Source organism: Talpa occidentalis, unplaced genomic scaffold (genome assembly GCF_014898055.3).
Source record: "Talpa occidentalis isolate TD23 unplaced genomic scaffold, MPIMG_talOcc4v2.1 talOcc4.9, whole genome shotgun sequence".
Lineage (NCBI taxonomy): Eukaryota > Metazoa > Chordata > Mammalia > Eulipotyphla > Talpidae > Talpa > Talpa occidentalis.
Genome location: NW_023605305.1, coordinates 105,548,594 through 105,567,130, shown reverse-complemented (window position 1 = coordinate 105,567,130; position 18,537 = coordinate 105,548,594). Strand labels below are relative to the sequence as shown.

The window sequence follows — 18,537 nt, the reverse complement described above, 5'->3', positions numbered from 1 at the left end:
GCCAACTCCTCTTTTAGAGCAAAAATAATACTGTAGATGTGGATATTTTCACTGATAACGAAGGGTTTTTCAATAACTGATTAGAAAGTTATGCCCTTAATTTTCACCTTTCTGGTATTTAAAGGTAATGTCCTTTGTACACTTAAAATCATTGTTTATATTACCTCATATATCCTTTAAGAAATACCCTAATTCAAACTTAGTTCTCCTTTTACTATCCTACATCTCAGTTAATTAACACCACTTTACCTCTTCCTTCTGTCTTCTATCCTATGTTCCAACTTAAAAACACTGGAATCATCCTTCATACAACCATTTCCCTTTACTCCCATATCTCGTCAGTCACCACTCAGTTCAGTAGATTATTTTCTCTCTATTTCTCTGCCACTATTCTCTTTCAGATCCTCTTGGTAATAAATAGGTTTTTGGCTCTGGTGTAATGTTGAGGGAGAACACATGGACCGATTGGACTGTCACTTGGGTGGCAATATGTCCTCTGTAAAGTTACTTCTTTTAAACTGCATGATGAAAGAGTTAATATGAGCAATAATATTTTGTTGTACCTCATAACCAGGTTTTGAAAACCAGGCTGGCTGTAGGTAAAACTGGACAGTATTCTGGACTATTCCATTGTGCCAAGAAGATTTTGAAACATGAAGGCATGGGAGCTTTTTACAAAGGTTATATCCCCAATTTATTAGGCATCATACCGTATGCAGGTATAGATCTTGCTGTCTATGAGGTGAGTTTATATCTTTTGAATCTGAAATGTCATAAAGTAGGTCTTATTATAACTTGACTTTAAAGAAGTACATGTATGCCAGGCAATAGTCTGTAGCCTAAAGTAGATGCAAGGGTGTGTTATTTGCTCTATCTTTTGAAATACCCAGAATATGAGACTTTATATGTTTATGGTCATTTTTGTATTAGATTTCCCTGGGAATTATTTTTATTTATGAAGAGGGTGGACTTATATTAAAATACAGTTATTCAGCTTAGATGATACTAGGGTTTTTGTTTGTTTGCTTGTTTGGAGGGGAGAGAAAATAAGCAAAAATTTGGTATCATAGTCTCATTTCCTTGAGTCACTAGAATTTGGTATTACCAACCAAGAGACTGATAAGGGTAGCAGCCTCTAGATCCAGCGTCTAAGCCAGTGACTTGCATATAGTGTGCAGTCAATAAATGTCTATCAGATTCATAAAGTATTAAATGACTTAAATGGCAAAGTTGATCCAAGATTTGTATTCTGAGTAGTCTCTTTAAAACAAAGGATGAATCTGTGCCCCATTTTCTCTTTTTATCCTTTTGGGACTCCCATAGTATATATGTTGTCTCATCTGATGTCCCATAAAGCTCTCAGATTATCGTTATTTTATGTACTTTTACTTTTTGCTTTTGTGCTTCTATAATTTTGTCCTGTTTTAACTTAATGAGATTTTTATTTCTGTCATTTCAAGTCTGTGGTCAAATCCCCCTCTAATCAGTTTTTCAGTTCACTTATTACAGTCTTTCCCTCCAGAATTTTTGTTTGATTCTTAAGTCATAGTTTCTGTGGCTTTGTTAACATTCTCATTTTGTTCATCATTTTCCTGATTTCATTTAGCTGCTATGGTCTCTTTTAAGTACGCTTATGTTGGTCATTTTGAATTTTCTGTCTGAAAATTCATATACATTCCATTACTTTCGAGTTGTATTCTTCAGGTTTAATTTGCTCCTTTGATTGGGCCATGCTTCCTTGTTTCTTTGTATGACTTATTTTCTGTTTGGACTTTGGCATTTGGAAAACTAGTCACCTCTCCCTCTCTTTGTGATCTGGTTCCATTTAGGGAGGACTTTCACCAATCAGCCCAGCTAGAGATTCTAGATCTTCAGACTTTTCCTCTGGCTGCATCCTCTCCGGGCATGTGTGTAATCTCCTGCATGTCAGCTGCTACTCCTCATCTGTGGTAGAGCAACTCTAGTGTTGTAGAATACAGAGGTATCAGAGCTCCCTCTACTGTCTGTTGTACTGCAGACTTTGGCGCTAGACCAAGTTGCATTGATCATCTTTATTCTCAGAGAGCCTCCAACCTAGTGCCGCTTTCCTTCCAGTGCTTAGATTTAGGTAAGATGGAAACCAGTCCTTGGACAGCCCCAGGAAGAGTTAGGATATTGTGCTTATGTTTCACTCTTTTTATCTTCCCAAGGAGAAGTTGGGAGTTGCCAGTTTTCTTCCGGTTGTGTTACAGGGGTTGAAGGAGGGACTCTGGATAAGGAGTGCTATGCCTTTCCTAATGGACTTTGAGGTAGTTGACTTCATTCTTAGCTGGGGTGTAGGAATCTCTTGTTTCCTGAATTTGTCGCAGAGGTTTATATATTTTTGTTGTATTACTGTCTCCATTGGGGAAGAAGAATCTGGAATTTTCCATTGCGCCATTTTGCTGGTGTCACTTCTCTTTGGACTGAGTTTTGAACGATGAAAAAGTGCAGATTAAAAAAAAAAAGGTTCAGAGATTGGGGGAGAGTGGTGGCAGAGTGATTTGTATGTGCAAAAACATGGAAGTAGTATAGAGAGAGAGCATGGGAATTTGGGACACTACAGGTACTTCTGGTTCATGGTAAGATTTGACAGTGTTAGTTGATGAGGCTAGAAAATTACTTTAGGTTGTGATCTTGAAAAGCTATGTATGCTGGATTGAGGCTGCTATTCTAAAGATGGAAGACAGCTGTTAAAGGACAAACAGGTGAAGGCCATACTCATGGATACACGAGAATGGGGAGATTGCAAAAACTTAGGTAAGGTAAAGGCTAAATTGAATTTATCAGGCAAATTATGGAGTTACTGGTGACTATCAAAGAGTAACCTTAATGGAATGGTTTCGAAAATCAGTGCAATGAGGAGTCAATATCAAATAAAGGAGCAGTAAGGAAGGCCAGTAATCCTTAGGAAACTTAGTGGAAGGGAAGGAGAAAAGCCGAGTAGATGGTATGGCAAACCTTGTTGCTAGTGGAGAAACCTTCCTGAAGTGATAGAGTTTTGAGGCGATTGTAAGTTGAAGATTATAGAACCAGTAAAGAGAGGGAGACAGAATAGATAAAAATTAAGACAATTCAAAAAATAATAAAAATACAGAGACCTGAGGGTCAAGGAATGATAGTAGATTCTAGGAGGTGGAAGAAAATGGATTATGAGACAGTGCGGATTTATAAGGTTTATATGCTTCATAGAGTCTTCAATTGTTTTAAGACTACATTTTCTCATTTCCTCCCTTCCATTCTGATTTTTTTTTTTAAATGTTGCACTGGTTTACAACACTGTATATGACTGAGAGGCATAGGTTCACACCTGCTCAGGTGCTTGTCGCCATATCACACCCACCACCAAGGCACCTAAGTCCTCCATTGCTGTCCATTGTGTCTCCTCTCCACTTTGCTCTCTCCCTCCCCTCTGGTAGCCTCAATTGTCAAATGCCTTAAGTTTTTTGTTTTTTTTTTACTGGTTTTGTTTTGTCTGACCCTTTGTTTTGTTTCCATATATTAGTGAAACCATCTGGTATTTGTTTTCTTCCTTCTGACTTATTTCACTTATACAGTACTCCCATCTAGTTCCATCCATACTGTCCCAAGAGTTCATCTTTTTAATAGCTATCTATGCCTTTGTGTATCTATACACCAAATCTTCCTCATCTACTGAAGTGTCTTTGAACTGTAAGGTTGTTTCCATAACTTGACTATTGTTAACAGTGCTGCAGTGGACATAGGGGTGCATACTTCCCTTCAAATTAGTGTTTTGCACTCTTTTTAAAGAAAGATTTAATTATTATTTATGCATACAAGAACTGGGGTACAGGCCAGAGGTGCGGGGTGGGGAGTGAGAGTATTCACCAGAGAAAGAGTGGGGGACAGAACAGGCAGACTGACTGAAATACACTGCTGAGGGGAGCAGCGGGCAAGACAGGAGAGGTCTGCTGCGCCATGTGGGTAGCTCCCTGGCTGGCAGGGGATCGAACTCGTGCTGCAGAGGCTGCAGATAACTTCACAGTGTTGTGCTTAATCTTGTGCCACCAGGGAGGTCCCTGTTTTTGCATTCTTCAACTGAGTACCTAGGAGTGCTGGTTCATACAGTAGATCTATTTTTAATAATCGGAGGAAACTCCATATTTTCCATAGGGACTGATCTCTCTACATTCCCACCAACGGGGTGTGAGAGTTCCTTTTTCTCCACATTGTTGGCAACTACTAGTTGTTTCTGGTGTTTTTGATTTGGGCCATTCTCAGAGGTGTGAGATGGCTTTTCATTGTAGTTTTGACTTGTGTTTTCCTGATAACAAGTGATGATGAGCATGTTTTCATGTGCCTGTTGGCTATTTGTATGTTTTCTTTGGGGAAATATTTGTATAACTCTTTTGCCCATTTCTTGATTGTGTTCTTTGTTTTCTTTTTGTTGAGTTGTATGAGTTCTTTATGGATCTTGGATATCAGCCCCTAATCAGATGTATGATGTGTAAATGTTTTCTCCCATTCAGTTGGGTGTCTTTTTGTTTTAATGGTAAGCAGTTTCTTTTGCTGTGTCCTGATCTTAATAGCGTAGATAATTTACTTGTTTTTATTGAATCACTTCTATTTTCTCATTTCCATGGTTCACAAATGTTTGTCTATAGCCTTCATGGCTTTATTGTCATACTATAATACTAAAGGGTCATCTAAAAATAATAAATTATGGTAAAAAATAAATGAAAATTAAGTAAGACACTTGAATCTATTTATTCAAATTTATTGGGCTGTTCTTTTTATGTAATTATAAAGGCTAATTTGCAGGTAACCTTTTAATTAAAAATATAAGTTGGTTACATAATTATTACCACATTAGTATATATTTTTATATTTAAACTATATTTAAAAAGTAGATAAGTATATATATTTTATACAGTTTCTCTCAACTAATTGCCTTCTAATAGAAATAAGCATGGCCTGGGGATCAGATCAGTACTTGATTCTTTACCCTAGTTTAAAAAAACCTTTACTGAGACTTATTTTCCACATTTCTAAAATAAGAGGAATAGTTCTGTCTCAGAGCTTTTGTAGGATTAAATGAATGTACAGAATGAGAAATAATTAGTAGTTGTAGGTTATTTTTATTAATGCTGTAGGAAATGTCCTTTAGAGCCTACATTTGATGTGCTATTGATCTTCATGTCTTTAGGAGAAAATGAGCAATCGGTGCAAACCTCACAGTTCTGAATCCCTACCTCTTCACAGAGCTGCAGCTGCCACGGGCAGTGTACCAATGTGGTGGGTCTCTCCTAAGGGTGGGGGAGCTATGAAAATATTCATGTCAGTGCAAGCAGTTATAAAGGTAGTTCTTGATTATTTTTCTCTGGCAGCTCTTGAAATCCTATTGGCTAGATAATTTTGCCAAAGACTCTGTAAACCCCGGAGTTGTGGTGTTGCTGGGATGCGGTGCCTTATCCAGCACCTGCGGTCAGCTGGCCAGCTACCCCTTGGCTTTGGTGAGAACACGCATGCAGGCTCAAGGTGAGTTCTTGATGAAATGAGAACACTGTTAAAAATACTTCATCAGTTTCCTGTGTTTTGAACTTTTCAAATTCTATTGAGACAGCAGAGTATGGTTTTAAGAAGTATTTAATAACTTTTTTTGATCTTCCTAAGGAAAATTTTCCTTTAGAAAGTCTTTCCTAATAATGACTTTTCATGAAATTTTAATTCCCCCATACACAGCACATGTACTGTGTGCTCTCTCTACTTTACGAGTAAGTGGTGTTTGCCCATGTTGTGAATGTATGTTTTGAGAATATAGATGGAGGGTCTCCCTGGTGGCCTATGGGTTAAGTCTCAGCTCTATCACCTCTAAGCCTGAGTTCAATCCCCGGCCAGGGAGCTAACCTACATATGGGGCAGCATACCTCGCCTGTCTTGCTGCTGCTCCCCTCAGGAGTGTATTTCCGCAAACCCGCCTGTTCTGCTCCCCACTCTGTCTCTGGTGAATCCTCTCACCCTTGCAGCTCTGATCTGTACCCCAGTTCTATGCAAAAATAAAAAAAAAGTATAGATTGATTTGGGTTCAGATCCTTGCCCTAAATCCTTTCAGGTTTTCATTTTCTCATCTGTAAGTGGAAATGAAAACTGTACAGTGTTGTAAGACGATGTGTAAAGCACTTCATATTTGTCAAATTCTTGGTAAAGGGAGATAGGAATTGTTATTATTGCACTAAAGCTTTGGACAGGGATCCTTCCCCACTGTGACACTATTTTTTTGGCTTTGATTATGGGGTGCCCTTCTGGTTCTTTTGCCATGTCACTGATTATTCTCTCTTCCTATTTGCTGACTTTTATTGCTTTTTTTCTCTTCTCTTTTATTGCTTTTTTCTCTTTTCCTGGCCTTTGCTGGCCATCCCTCTAAATAATACAGTGACTGTTCATCTCTATCCCAGGTACCAACCACTCTGCCCCCAACATATATATTTATATTATATATTATATGACATGTAATTAATAAAAGGATAATTACAGTAACAAAAATATTGAATATTAAATTAACAAATATTGAATATTAAATTAACTTCATTTCTTTTTTCATTTTCTAGCTATGGTAGAAGGAGCCCCACAACTGAACATGGTTGGCCTCTTTCAAAGAATAATTTCCAAAGAAGGAGTAACAGGACTTTACCGAGGCATCACTCCAAACTTCATGAAAGTGATCCCTGCTGTAGGCATCAGTTATGTGACTTATGAAAATATGAAACGAACTTTAGGAGTAACCCAGAAATGAAATGTTGAATTTATTGCTTTAGCATTGATGATTGAAATTTTCAACAATCACTAGCATGACTTTTTCTCTGAGAATTGCAACAAGCCTATGGCTAAGGAAGCTACTTTTTCACAAAAGGAAAGAGTATATCAATGATCACTTCAGATTTTGGATTACACACACATACACAAACAGAAATGTTAAAAATCATAGTTTTGATATTTCGTACAATTTTGGAAAGGTCACAATATTGCTTTTTATTATTTCTTATTAGTCCTTTTTATAAATCTCTTACCTTTGAACAAGAAATCTGAAAAACGTACTGGCTTGAACTAAATTTGTTTCGTGTGGAGCATGGTAAATTGTCCATCTTTATTTTGATTGGTTCAAGTTTATGTGAGTTCCTTTGACTTTCACTGTCTTTTTTTTTTTTTTTTGAAAACAAAATGATGAGGAGGCCTTGAAAGTTAAATTGTTTTATTTTTGAATGTCTTTCTAGACTTTTAAAAATTTCTGTTTGACTGTTTATAAGAAAATCACTGTGCGAAAACATACCTTGTGACTGTCAAATAAGTATAGCATTTATATCTTTATCTTTCTTTAAGCTGAATAAGAATGAAACATAAGTGACAGAATTTCAAGGCATTTGAATGCCTTAATCCGTATCATTTTGTATAAGAAGGAGTAATGACATATTTATTTCAGTGGACACTACTCCATGCTAACTGTACTATTTCCTGGTTCCTGGGATGGTACCGATTATCAGTATATTACTGTGAAATGACCGATGTAAGGTAAATCATTTGAAGGATTAAGTTTATTCTGTCATTGTGTTAAAAAGCACCAGGAAACAAACCCTTTGCTTATGTCAGTTTCTGAGGAGCACTTCCCTTTTCTTTGTCCTTTGATTTCTAATAATTTCTGTTATTAGAGCACTTGAATGAAAACTCAGTGACGTAATAGGTGTTTATTTAAACCTACCTCTTACATCTTCTGAACCAAAGACAAAAGTTGGACTTGTGTCTGTGAACCATACTCTAAAATGTAGTTTTTATTAGGTTGGTTAGTTTGATAAATGTTTGATAAATGTTAGGTAGGTTAGTTTGATAAAAGTTTGATAAATGTTTCCATATTTTATAATGTATCTGATGGGTTTGGGACTCAACTCTATCAGTGATTTTTGTACTTTTGAATACATAAGTGACAATGTTAAGTTGGATAATCAGCTTTTTTTTTACTCAAATTATGGAATAAATACTGCAATTTCAAGCTACTGAAAAATATTGGGAGTTCATTATGAATTTGTTTGCTACTTAACATTTGTAGGAGATGAGTGCGATTTATCTGCGCATCTTGTATTTTTTAATAAAATGATCTTGACAAAAGCCTGGAGTTGAAAATAGGTTTTTTTCTGATAGCATATTTCTTTTCTATTTATATTAAAAATGTGCGTCATTTTGAAATGACTTCTTTCCTTATTTAAAAAAGTGTAAGGAAGGCGAAAGAATGCCCGTGTCACACGGCTTCTATTATTTACAGTGGTTTAAATCTCATTTTTTTTTTAAAGATTTATTTATTTTTATACAAGCATTGGGTATAGTCACAAGCGCGGGAGGGTGAGAGAATTCACCAGAGCCAGAGCAGGGAACAGGACAGACTGACGAAATACACTGTTGAGGGGAGCAGCAGGTGGCAGGAGAGGTCTGCGCGCCATGTGGGACCCTCGCCAGCAGCTGGATTGAACTGGCCCTGCAGAGGCTGCAGGCAGCTTCGCAGCCCGGTGCTCAACCGCTGCGCCACCAGGGGAGGCCCCTGAATCTCACTTTTCACATCTGGTTCTGTAAAGTCTTTCTAAATATTTGACCGTCCCTGATCAACTACAGCAGCTGTTGTATCTGTCACACATTTTGGCATAAAGTGATGTGTTTTGTAACGTCCAAATTCCACATTTGTCAGTTAGGGGTGCTCCCTGGAAGTTCACAGTGCTAAGGAGAATCCCAAATCACAGCATTTCTTGGCACAACTTGGTGGACTAACAGCTTGACCTGACTTTATGAAAACACAAGCTAAGTAAAATGCTGGTAAGTAATGTAAAAATTGTTTGTAGTTCAGATTGTAAATACAAAATTTGATTTTGAAATAAAGGACTGCAATTTCACTGAGTATGATCCGGCTCCATCTATGTTGCTGTAAGTGGCATGAGTTTATCTTTTTTGATTGCTGAGTAATATTCCATTGTGTATATATACCACATCTTCTTGATCCAGTCATCTATTTTTGGGCATTTGGGCATACATCCATTGTACAAAAATGAAAAATGATGTAAAAATATATAAAATGAAATAATACTTTAAAAAAGAGACTGAAGAAATACTGCATTCCAAGTGGAGAACCAGGCTGGGGAACCAAGTATCTGCCTTCCTCTGCTCTGAGAAACCCCTTCAGAGAAAGGCTGCCAGATTTCTCTTTTGCTTATTTGTCTTGTACGCCCCTTAAACAGAATAAGCTTCGTTGCTGTATTTACACGAACTTGTTCTTTGAGCTTTTCATCATCATCGAGTGACATGGCTTCCTTATGCCCAAAAAGGAATTTTGCCCAGCCCTTTTGTTTACCTGGAATTTTTTCTTTTTATTTTTTTGAGAGAAGAGTAATGATATTTGTGGAGGAAGCAACCAGCAGCACAGCGCTCACTGGATGCACCCTTTTCCATGGCTCCTCTGCACCCCCTGGCCTGCAGGACAGAGCTGTGCTGATGTCCAGCCTCCCTGCTGGCCCCTCTGAGCACAGGTCACTGAAGACACCTGTTCACGGCCTCTATGGGTATTAGGAGGTGGTTTTCTTTCTTTTATTTTTCATCTTAGCAGATACAGGTTGCCTGGTGTCCAAGTCCTATACTCGTGCTTGGCCACAGTCACTACAGCTTCTGGCTGTGAAAGCTGAAGTACTCCACGCCTGGCTCACCTGGCATTTACTCCATAACCAAGCACACCCCCATTTGTTCTTTTATCATTTATAAAACATCTATTGTATGCCAGATACTTTCAGAGCCTGAGGACACTGGATCAAACAAAGGCCTCAGCACCTTTCCTAATGGAGATTACCTAGGGGGAGAGATAGACAATAAACAAGTAAAATATGCAATAGACCAGATGATGATAAGAACGGAAGGCAGTGCTGGGCCTCAGGTCGTGTTTGATAGAGTCTAGCTGAGAAGGTGCTGAGTAAGGACAGAAGAGGGAGTGGGGAAGGGGCCAGACTGCTGTCTGAGAAGGGCAATTTAGGCAGAGGGGATGCCGAGAAAGGTTGCAGGTGGAGGAATTTCAAGGAAGTCAGGGCTGCTGGGGAGGAGGGAGCTAAAGGAGGGTCGCAAGTGATGGAGCTGAAAAGGGCTAGAGGGACCCACAGAGCCAGTGTTGCCACTTCTGTCTCCAGCTCTGCAGTAGCAGCAGGACCCAGGTATGTACCCAAGATTCATCTGTCTCTCCTCTGGGGCTGGGCGTTTCATCATTGGCAGCGTCATCGTTAAACACCGCAGTTTCTGGCAACCATCATTTCTATCACACTCGGCGGTTTCTCTGCTGCTTGCTCTATTCCCCCGAGTACCATGCTATTGGCTACTCCGCCTCTCCCTCTGCAGGGAGAGTTTTGATTTTTAAATAGAGATATGAACTTAGAAACCTTAAAGTGTTCCTAGATATTTTTCTAAAAATGACAAATTTCGTCTTAGCCAACCGGTGATTGTGTCCTCATTTTTTCCTTTGATCACCTGCATCTGCCCAGGATTTGTTTGGTTTTAATTCTTACAAATTATACAATACTGGAAACCATCTTTTTATTTCGTTTTAGTTTTTGTTAGTTGATACTGTCTGTTGAGAATTCACTTCCACAGTCAAAATAACAGTAACAGAGGAGTATTTTTTTACCCCATAATGGAGTGATTTCAAAACATTTCAAAGTACTCTTTCAATTCTAAACTAATTTTAGACCCTTGGTATTTGCTAATGGATCATGATGCCAAAAGTTTCCACTTGTCTTTTTCACACACCTTCTCCAGCACAGTCACAACTAGGGGTTCAGAAGGATTAGCCTAAATTCCAGAAACTATAATCCGTGTCACTTGCAGATAAACAGCACTCCATCTCCAAGGAGGTTCCCACATGAAAATCAGTGCAATTGTTAGGGGGAAAAGGATGTCCTAAAGCTAATTCCATACAGGCTTTGTAGACTCCACCCCCCACTCCAGACCAAAGCCAAAAGACACTGGGAACTCCAAATCCCATCACCACCAAAGGGAAGGTGGCTGGGACCTGAGGGTGGGGTTAAGCAGCCAGGTTTGGTATAAAGCCAGACACGTGGGCTTTGGAGGGGTCCCCCATTTTGGCTCTCCACCAGCTTGCAGCATTCAGGCCAGCTCTGAGAGTGCCTTTGGATTTCCAGGGTAGGATGCATTTAAGACTTTATTTCCCTATTTTCTCCCTAAGTTGTACATTTCCTTAATTCCCTTTCCCTTGTAAACAAACATTTTATTAACCTTTTGTGTGTGCCTGTAGTGGAGTATTAATAAGTCCCTTTTAAGTGCTCGGGTGAGGACCCACAGCCAGACAACCCGTTTTATATTGGGGTTGCCCTATAACAGTTTTGCACCCAACGTGGTTTCCAAGCTTCACCCGTGGTTGACCAGCCCAAAGTAATTTTTCTTGCGTTGGTCGCCATAAAGCACACTAGGTCGGCAGGACTCGCAGTTGCCCTATAACACATTTGGGACCTGCAAAAAAATGACATTTAAAATTTTTCTTTAAATCAACTTAAATCCAACTGGAAATCCTACATCACCTAGATATGGCAGTGAGCTGGGGTCTTGGTGCCTTTGGACACTGGTCATGTCCCACCAATCATTGCTAAGGGGTGTGATATTGTGACTTATAAATATATATAAATATATACATACGTATATCTGTATTTGATTATGCAGGTGACTAAAGCACATTTCTCATATATTTCTGGTTCTCATTCCACAGTTCCTGGCTCACAGATCCCCCAAAACTTGGGATTTCCTTAGTGTTGAGAGTTATAATGATGTCTTGTTATTCTAAACAGTTTTATGTGAATGAACTTTTGGGAGGTTGATTGTCAGGAGAATCAACCATGTGATTAGAGGCTTGGAACTTCAGATACACCCTCCAGATCTCTGGGGAGGGCAGAGGCCTGGAGGTGGAGTGAAATTTGACCACGGGCCAATTGCCAATGGCCAATAATTTAGTCAATCATGCCTAAGTAATGAAGCCTCCATAAAAATCCAAAAGGAGGAACTTTGGGGAGCTTCTGGGTTGGTGGATATGTGAAGAGAATTTGGGGGAGAATTGTGTGCCTAGGAAGGGAATAGAAACTCCTTACCCTTCCCTCAGAGCTGATGCATCTCTCCCAAACTGTTTCTGAAAACTTATTGTAATAAATTGGTGATCTAGTGAGGCAATCGGCTTTCTGAGTTCTATTAATTAAACTAAGGAGAAGGCCCAGGAACCTCTCCTGATTTCTACAGCCAGTTGGTCAGAAGGACAGGGTGCAGCCTGGGCTTATAAATACTACCTCTGAAGTGGAAGGTGGTCTCTGTGGCCCAAACACCAGACTCCTATTGTGAGTGATTGTCCTTGAGCCCCATCTGCCACAAGATGGCAGACTTCTCCCAGGGCTGCAGCTGCAGGCGCTCGCCTCTTAGCTTCAGAGCTCCTGCTCCCTTTGCCTGGATCTGGAAAATCACTGCATCGCCTGGGGCCAGATTTAGACTTCTTACACAAACCATCATTACCTTGTTTAGAGGAATGAAGGCAGGGCTGCCTGTTACCCTTCCAGGAGAGAAGATGTCAAAGAAGGTCCTTTATATGTAACCCTGAAGAGAAAGGCTTGTTTTCCTGAGGACACATTTTAAACAATTTTTCAAAAATAGAAAAACTCCACGTTTTACAAATCAAATTAGAAATGATTGAAAATTACCAGTCTTGTACTTGTGTATGTTATAGTTAAGTATTCAGAGATGAACAATATGTCCAGAGAAGATATTTTGGGATATTTGTTTTCACAGTATGAGGAATATTTTTTCATTTGCTTAAATTATTTTGAGAAGTATACTAATAATTCAAGCTTGAAGTAGAAGAGTGGCAAAATAGGCCTAAAAATAAAGCAAACAAATAAAATGTGCCACAAAATTTAGTAAACTCCACTCTCAGGGACTTTTTTTTTTTTTTTTACAAGAGGTGGTTTTTGTAACTTGTGTAGTATTCTGACATGTTTTAAGAGAAATATAATTTAGGTTTCAGGTTAAAATAAGCTCACTCTGGTATATTCCTGGAATAATAAAGCATCAGCAGAAGAATTTAAAAGGAAAATCAGGCAACTCAATATTTTTGGATTAATGCGGAGTCCTTTAATGCCAGGAAATAGGTTTTTTAATGCTGATTTTTATTTCATTGCTAGCCAATCGCATAAGTACACATATTTGCTCAATATAAGATTATGGCATCCAAGGTAATTTTTTTTAAAAACTTTATTCCAATACATTTTATTTATTTATTTTTTTAAAGATTTATTTATTTATTGTACAAGCACTGGGTACAGTCAGCAGCGCGGGAGGGTGAGAGAATTCCCCAGAGCCAGAGTGGGGAACAGAACAGGCAGACTGACGAAACACACTGCTGAGGGGAGCAGCGGGCAGCAGGAGAGGTCTGCGTGCCATGTGGGACCCTCCCCTGGGGGCCTGGGGATCGAACAGGTGCTGCAGAGGCTGCGGGCAGCTTCCCAGCCTAGCGCTCAACCACTGAGCCACCATGGGAAGCCCCAAGGTAATTTTTTGAGATATAAGATAGCAAATGCTTTATGGCACAGATCTTAACTAACCTATAAATTCAATCAGAGAAAAATAGAACTGAAACGGGAAGAGGAATGTTAGCTCTGATGTGACCATGACCCCTCGCTCGCTCACCAGCTGCTAATTGCTTTCCCAACTTCCTCAGGTAACAGGAACTGAAAAGAGGGGCTTGGCCTCACCTGCTCTGCTTTTCTCTCTCTTCCTCGCTCTCATCACCAATCCTGGGGTGTTTTTTGAGCAGCATTCCCACTGGTCTCCTTCCCTTGCTTGTTAACTCAGCCTGAAGCTGTCACCCAGCAAGAAGCCTGTTTACCCGAGTGCTTGGGAGGAAAAGGCTCAGACATTGAAACAGAAAATCACAGTGATGAAACTGGCTTCACGAAGTAGTTAAACTCTTTCCACCCTGCTTAGATGAGTTTTTCAGCTCAATTCCCTCAAAATTCATAAAATCACTGTGCTTGAAAAGACAACACAGAGAGGGTCTCGAGCTGATATCTCTGAGATATCCTGCTGATATTCTAGCCATTTTTTCCCACCAGGGGAAAGATTTTCTTGCCAAATCGTCAATATTTAAAATGAATGAAAAGAGATACAAATCAGAAAGAAAAGATTGTAAAAGTCAAGAGTGGAATTATAAGGCTCATATAAATATAGCATATGGATACAGCTTCCCAGTCGTATTATTTATTTTAATTCTTTGGGGGTGTGATTTCTGATACGAACTCTACTTGACACTTAGACACTGAGTGATGGGAATACTTTCCAGCAGGTCTTTCTCTGTCTTAAAACCCTAAACATAGTGATTTGAAAACTTGGCAGTACTTGAGAACTACCTGGGTGGGAACCAGTAGGGGCTTTTGAAATCCTGAGGCCATACCCCAGACCAATGAAATAAGAATTTCTGGGGTAAGGGGAGAGACATAGGCACCAGTAATTTTCAAGGCCTCTCCCCAAATAGCCTCCTGCCCCTCACTCCCAGGTGATTCCAATGTGCAGCCAAAATTTAGAACCACTGCAGACTGATCTCCTACCACCGTGTGTCAATGATGTTATTAATGTGTGAGATGAAAAAACTATAAAAAGGACCTCACTCTCCAGCCCTCTCCTACCTGGAGGAGATCAGGAAGATGGGCTGAAGGATTGGTTGACAGATTAGGTAGAGGTTTAAAAGAAATTGTCCAGTCAAGGATGACTCAAATTTTGCTCCAAAAAAGATATGGGCCTGCAAGAATACCAGGACAGGTGGTGTGAGTGGGGAGGTAGAGAACTGGGTTTGGGATAATATGAAATTTGAGAAGCTTGTGAGATGTCTGAAATATCCAAGGCAAACATTCAGGAAGGAGTTTTGGAATTTAGGGGAGCGGTCCAGACCATCCACATCCACCTGGGATCAGGGGCACCTGGATGGTATTGAAAGCTGGGAGATTAGGTGATTGTCCACGGAGGGAGCTCTGATCACAGATAAGGAGATAAGGGGTGATGCCTATTAGCCTGGCACACCCTTTTGTAAGACGTCAGAGAGAGGGCAGGGAAGCAGCATGGCTGATGAGGAGGGATAGTCGTGAGTTAGGAGGAAATCCTGGAGCACAGGTATGCTGAGAGGCACGTAAGGTAGGGGGAGGATTGAGCCTCACTGGCTTTCCCTCCAGGGCAGTGACCAGCTGCAAAGCACACAGATAAACAGATTGCTTGATTTGCCCAGGACCTACCTTGTCAGGTGCTGTGAAAGCCCAAAGGAAGTTGCAGATAATAGAGAGGGAATTTTTGAAAATAGGACCGTGGGATCCAAGTAGAGTAAGGGAGACAGGAGGAGACTGATGTCTAAAGAAGGATTTGCATTCAGGGGCCAGAGATCCTGAAGGATTGAAGAACAGGGGTGGTGGGAGTGATTGGTAAATAAATTGGGAGGAGAGCGCTAAAGCCAGATAGAAACATTGATTGTAAATTGGATAGGGACTGAGGAGGTGACAATTTCTAGTTACCCATTAAAGACTTAAAGTCTTTAATAAATGAAGAGGCGTGAGGAAGAAATTGGGGAAAACCTGTTGATGACCAGGAGACTAAGGGATCAGATGGCGGGCCCTGGGGGGAGCAGGGGTGTAATAAGCAGACCCTCAGGCACATGAATAAAATATGATCTAAGAAAAATGACGTCTGCCCTGTGTGCCTCCAGAACAAGGCAGAATAAAGCAGAGGTGGGGTTTTGTGACTGGGAGGTAGAATATTTGCACCAAGCTGTGCCTTTTCTCTGGAATGGGAGCTTGCCAGGAGGTGGGTGTGATGGGGGGGCAGGTACCAGAGTGCTGTGCATTGAGATTCCACCCTGAATTCTTGATGTACCATTTCCCCCAAATGAAGGGGGAGCCCTCCCTGGAGCTGGGGGAGATGTTTGGTGTTTTGAACAGGAATTTTCCCTTCTCCATTGCTTGCCAGGCAATAAAGTTCTTGGTCTGTTAAACCAAACCTGCTTTCAGAATTTTTGGTTTTCAGTCCTGTCGCAAGTGGGATTAATTAGTCGGAAGTTGGCTCTCAAAGAGGATTTTATTCCTATATTGGTCACACACACACTTAAGTTCATACAGGCAAGCCAACCCTAAGTTCCCAAAGTAACTTTTTCAAATTTATTTTGTGTAATTCTTACATCATTTTTCATTTTTGCACAATGTATGCATTTTCATTGGTTGTATTCCTCATACAATTCCCACCCCTCTTATTTTGACCCTCATCTCTCCTCTCCTTCCCCACCCCTCCTCCGTAGTGTGTCTCTGGCTTATAGTTGCTTGTTGCTTGTTGATTTTTCTTTATTATAATTAGTCTTTTTCCTGGTCCCTTATTTAAGTTTTCTAGATTACTGCTATGAGTGAGACCATCCGGTATTTTTCTTTTTCTTTTTGGCTTATTTCGCTGAGCATGATCCCTTCCAGCGCCATCCATGTTGCTGCAAATTGCATGAGTTTATCTTTTTTGAATGCTGAGTAATATTCCATGGTATATATGTACCACATCTTCTTGATCCAGTCATCTATTTTTGGGCATTTGGGTTGTTTCCATAGCTTAGCTATTGTAAATAGTGCTGCTATAAACATAGGGGTGCAGGTGCCCTTTTGAATTAATGTTTCTGTGTCCTTTGGGTAGATACCTAGGAGTGGAATTGCTGGATCATATGGAAGCTCTATGTTTAGTAGGTCCAGAAATCTCCACACAGCTCTCCATAGTGGTTGGACCAGTTTGCACTCCCACCAACAGTGCACAAGAGTTCCTTTTTCTCCACATCCTCGCCAACATTTGTTGTTGCTAGTTTTTTTAATATGTGCCATTCTCACTGGTGTGAGATGGTATCTCATGGTAGTTTTGATTTGCATTTCCCTGATTACAATTGATGTTGAACACTGAAGATAGTAGCCATGACGTGTCTTAGCCAGGCCTTCCACCTAGGTAGGAGTCCTCTGGCCATGGAAGTCTCTAGGCTCAAGGGCCTGCAATCCGGATGGTCACGCAGGGTGTTGAGCTGATAGGCAGCTTGTGCCACTGTCAGGGAGCAGGCCGCTGGTTCGTGCCAACCGGGGAGTGAGAAGTGAGGAGAGGTTTCGGCTGGAGAGCGAGTCTGAGTCCAAGGGAGGCAGCAAGCTGGACTCTGGAAGAGTAGCCTTCAGCAAATCCTTCGCTCTGAGCCAGTTTTTTAGTTTGCTCTGAGTCTGCTTCAGGTATCCGCTCCTTTTATACCTTCTTATCAGGTTTAGGCTCAGACACCATCTGCTTTATCAGTCTAACACTCAGTATGTGGCCTCAGCTACTTTCACTCACAGTACTCGCAGGCACCTTAATATTTTTCATTTTACTTGTAAGCTTTGTTACAAATCCCCAGGCAAATGGACCCACACTTTTAGGGGGTGCAGGAATGCTTGTGGGGGGAATGGTCTAGAAGTTGAAGCAGACAGTGAAAGCACACATAGCCCACCTCCTGCCCTGCAAAGGGTAGGGGTCCTCACAGGAAAGCAAGGCTCTAGAAGGGAGGAGAGGCTGGGAGGGGCTGGATGAAGTTCCATCCTGGAGGGACAGTAAGTTCAAATTGAATCGTCCATCCATGTTACTAAGAAGGTATGGGGCCCCCAGAATAAGCCTTGTGTGAGTGTGGAAGAACCTGGAAGTTTCTACCTCCCAGTCACAAGACCCATCCTCTGTTTTATTCTGCCCCTCATTCTTGGGGCACAGAGAGAAATAATGGGATGGACAAGAAGCAGGGGCTGGGAGAATCCTGGCAGCTGAGATGACCTGCCTCTCTGGGGGTGACTTTTAATTCAATCCCAGTGAAAACTGGTGTGGGAGGGCGTTGCTTATTTAAAAGGGCAGGAATAGGATGAGCGGAAGGCATGGTTTTCAAAGAGGGATTTGTACTAATTACTACACAATGACAAATTAGAAAGAAGGAAAGGAAATTAAACAATATAAAATATAGAGGCCATGTCTTTTAAATCAAGAATAGCCAATTAAGTTGTTTTGTTATGTAATATCTCATTCATGAGTGATTAAATTACCTCTGGCTGTATCTACTATTTCCGTGAAGTTAATTTTTATTCCATTATGAAAGAATAAATCAGATCCAGTGAAAGGAAATCTGTCCCCCTTTCTATCTAAAGGAGGAGGGGCTTGAACCAAAAGTCTTTTTGTGGTTTAATATTTTTGGTTTCAATTTAATAAAGAAGAGGAGCCTGAGGGATAAGAAAAGAGGTCAGGTTTTGCCTTTTCCACTTGAAGTACATAAATAGAATAAAAAGAAGCGGTGAGATGTAGAGAATTCTAGAGAAGATGAAATCAACTCAGAACATTCTAAATATTGATGGGAAGCACCAGTACCAAGTATTCACGGTACCACTGAAAAGAGAGTTATTAATCCAACAAGTTTTTGTGGATGCCTGCTAACTA

The 18,537-nt window shown here is 40.4% G+C and overlaps 1 protein-coding gene across 1 annotated transcript in view; it reads left to right on the top strand.

The window, feature by feature from the left end:
- SLC25A24 (solute carrier family 25 member 24) overlaps window positions 1-8,856 on the top strand; it is a 33,451-nt gene extending 24,595 nt beyond the window's left edge. Inside the window, exons 8-10 of the mRNA XM_037499153.2 lie at window positions 575-742; window positions 5,367-5,517; window positions 6,588-8,856. Coding sequence (XP_037355050.1) covers window positions 575-742; window positions 5,367-5,517; window positions 6,588-6,772 — 504 coding nt within the window. The 3' untranslated portion in view covers window positions 6,773-8,856. The remainder of the gene's footprint in view (window positions 1-574; window positions 743-5,366; window positions 5,518-6,587) is intronic.
- The last annotated feature ends 9,681 nt before the right edge of the window (window positions 8,857-18,537 follow it).